Genomic DNA, 2,022 nt, shown 5'->3' with positions numbered 1-2,022 from the left:
ACCACCTCCATCAACTTAGCCATATCCTGAGCGCAAACCCTAAACCCTAAACCCTAAACCCTAAACCCTAAAGCCTAGAAAACCCACAACACAACGCGGGGCGGGGCGAACACGGGCACCACCGCTCGAGGCAACCAGGGGCCCCTCAGGGGCCCCCCAGGGGCCCCCTCCTCCCTCTTGTATTGCATACAAGGCTAGAAGTGGGGGCCCCCCAAAAGAAGCCAAGATATTAAGAGGAAGACAGGGGCCCCCTGCATGAACTCATCCCCCTGAGGAAACCCTAAACCCTAAACCCTAAACCCTAAACCCTCCCTGGGGGCCCCGCGTACCTCTAAGGCTCGGTGTTTCTGCTGCAGTGCCTCCAGCTGCATGCACACAGGGGGCCCACAAGTTGTCGATATAATACTTCTATTAAACTTAGCCCCTAGGGGGCCCCCCGCCACGGTGTTGCAGCAAAGGGGGGGGCCCCCATGGGGGGCCCCCCCTGGGAGGGCCCCCAAGAGAGAACGGCTGCAGGGTACTTGTGCTTACCTCTCGGCAGCTGGGGCAACCCCAATCGAGCCTCCCCATCTTGAGCTATACTAAACCCTAAACCCTAAACCCTAAACCCTAAACCCTAAACCCTAGTCTATAGAAACCCTAAACCCTAAACCCTAGGCCCCTGGCCTGCACACATGGGGGCCCTTGGCCTCATTAGAAAGGCCTTCGATGCGTCTGTGGGGGGACCAGCCACGGGGCCCCCCAGGGGCCCCCCTGGCTAGCTACTGTTAACAAACCTCAACGGGGGGCCCCTCACTCTGCTTTGGGGGCCCCCTAAATAGGGTACTGGCTTAATAGGAGTAAAAAAGAAAACAAAAACGACTCAAAAAAAACAAATTAAACAAATAAAAACAAAATAAAAGGGGATGGAGAAGATCCAGAGGAAGCGGCTTAGGAGTCTCTAGTCCCGCAGCAGCAGCAGCAGCAGCAGCAGCTGCTGCTGCTACTGCTGCTGCTGCTGCTGCTGCTGCTGCAGCGCAAGGGAAACAGCAATTAGAAGACAAAAAAGTAATTGTATTTTGTTATAAATAATAAAATAAAAAGAGAGAGAAAAAGAAAAAAATATTTACATTAACATTTACCTATTAAGCTTACTGTGCGTCTGCTGCTGCTGCTGCTGCTGCTGCTGCAGCAGCAAAAGCAGCAGCAGCAGCAGCAGCAGCAGCAATAGCGGGATATTTGAGTAGCTGGTGTATAATATATTTAATTATAATTATTTATATAAATAAAATAATATTTATTGTCTATATAAAAACAAAAATATATGAAGGGGCCCCCACTGACACCGAAGGCTCCTACTGCAGCACCACGCCCCTCTTTGGGGCTGTTGCTGTGCTTCTGGGGTTTAGGGTTTAGGGTTTAGGGTTTAGGGTTTAGGGTTTTAGTTTGTATGCATATGAATTAAGTAGACGTCTATCTTTTTCTTCTTTTATACAACTCTGTCTCCTTTTGTCTGCTGCACCAACAAAGGTGTATTGAGCGCCGCTGCTGCTGCTGTTGCTGCTGCTGCTGCTGCTGCTGCTATTGTTGCTGCTGCTGCTGCAGCAGAGATAATTAGGTGCTGGGGGTCTCCGCTGAAGCCCCTCTTCTACACAACTGCAATCATATAAACCCTAAACCCTAAACCCTAAACCCTAAACCCTTATTGAGAATGAGTTTAACCGAGGGGATAACACCGGGCCCCTCTCCGCCTCTGCCGGTGGGGCCCCCCGGTGGGGCTGGTACAGGTGAAGAGGGTACTGATGGGGGCCCCGGGGGGGCCCCCAGGGGGGCCCCCGGGGGGCCCCCCAAGGATGAGGATACATACAGTGATGCTGCCTCTTCTATGTCTGCTGACGAGCTGCTGTCTCCTGAGGAGAAGCTGCGTGCTGCTGCTGCACTCAAAGATGAGGGAAATAATTTGTTTAAAGAGCAGCAGTATGAAGAAGCATTAAAAAAATATAAGGTAAATAGAAAGGGGGGGGGAGGAGGGGGAGAGAAAGG

At 51.7% G+C, this 2,022-nt stretch overlaps 1 protein-coding gene across 1 annotated transcript in view; it reads right to left on the bottom strand.

Annotated features, from left to right (window-relative positions):
- EMH_0021660 (uncharacterized protein) overlaps positions 1-371 on the bottom strand; it is a gene marked incomplete at both ends in the record, with an annotated part of 6,033 nt that extends 5,662 nt beyond the window's left edge. The window contains 2 exons of the mRNA XM_013501813.1: positions 3-26; positions 330-371. Coding sequence (XP_013357267.1) covers positions 3-26; positions 330-371 — 66 coding nt within the window. The remainder of the gene's footprint in view (positions 1-2; positions 27-329) is intronic.
- Positions 372-2,022: the final 1,651 nt, after the last annotated feature.

Source organism: Eimeria mitis, genomic scaffold, assembly GCF_000499745.2.
Source record: "Eimeria mitis Houghton genomic scaffold, Emh_scaff767, whole genome shotgun sequence".
NCBI classification, from domain to species: domain Eukaryota; phylum Apicomplexa; class Conoidasida; order Eucoccidiorida; family Eimeriidae; genus Eimeria; species Eimeria mitis.
Note: the sequence above shows the minus strand (reverse complement) of the source record. Positions and strands in the feature narration are given on the sequence as shown.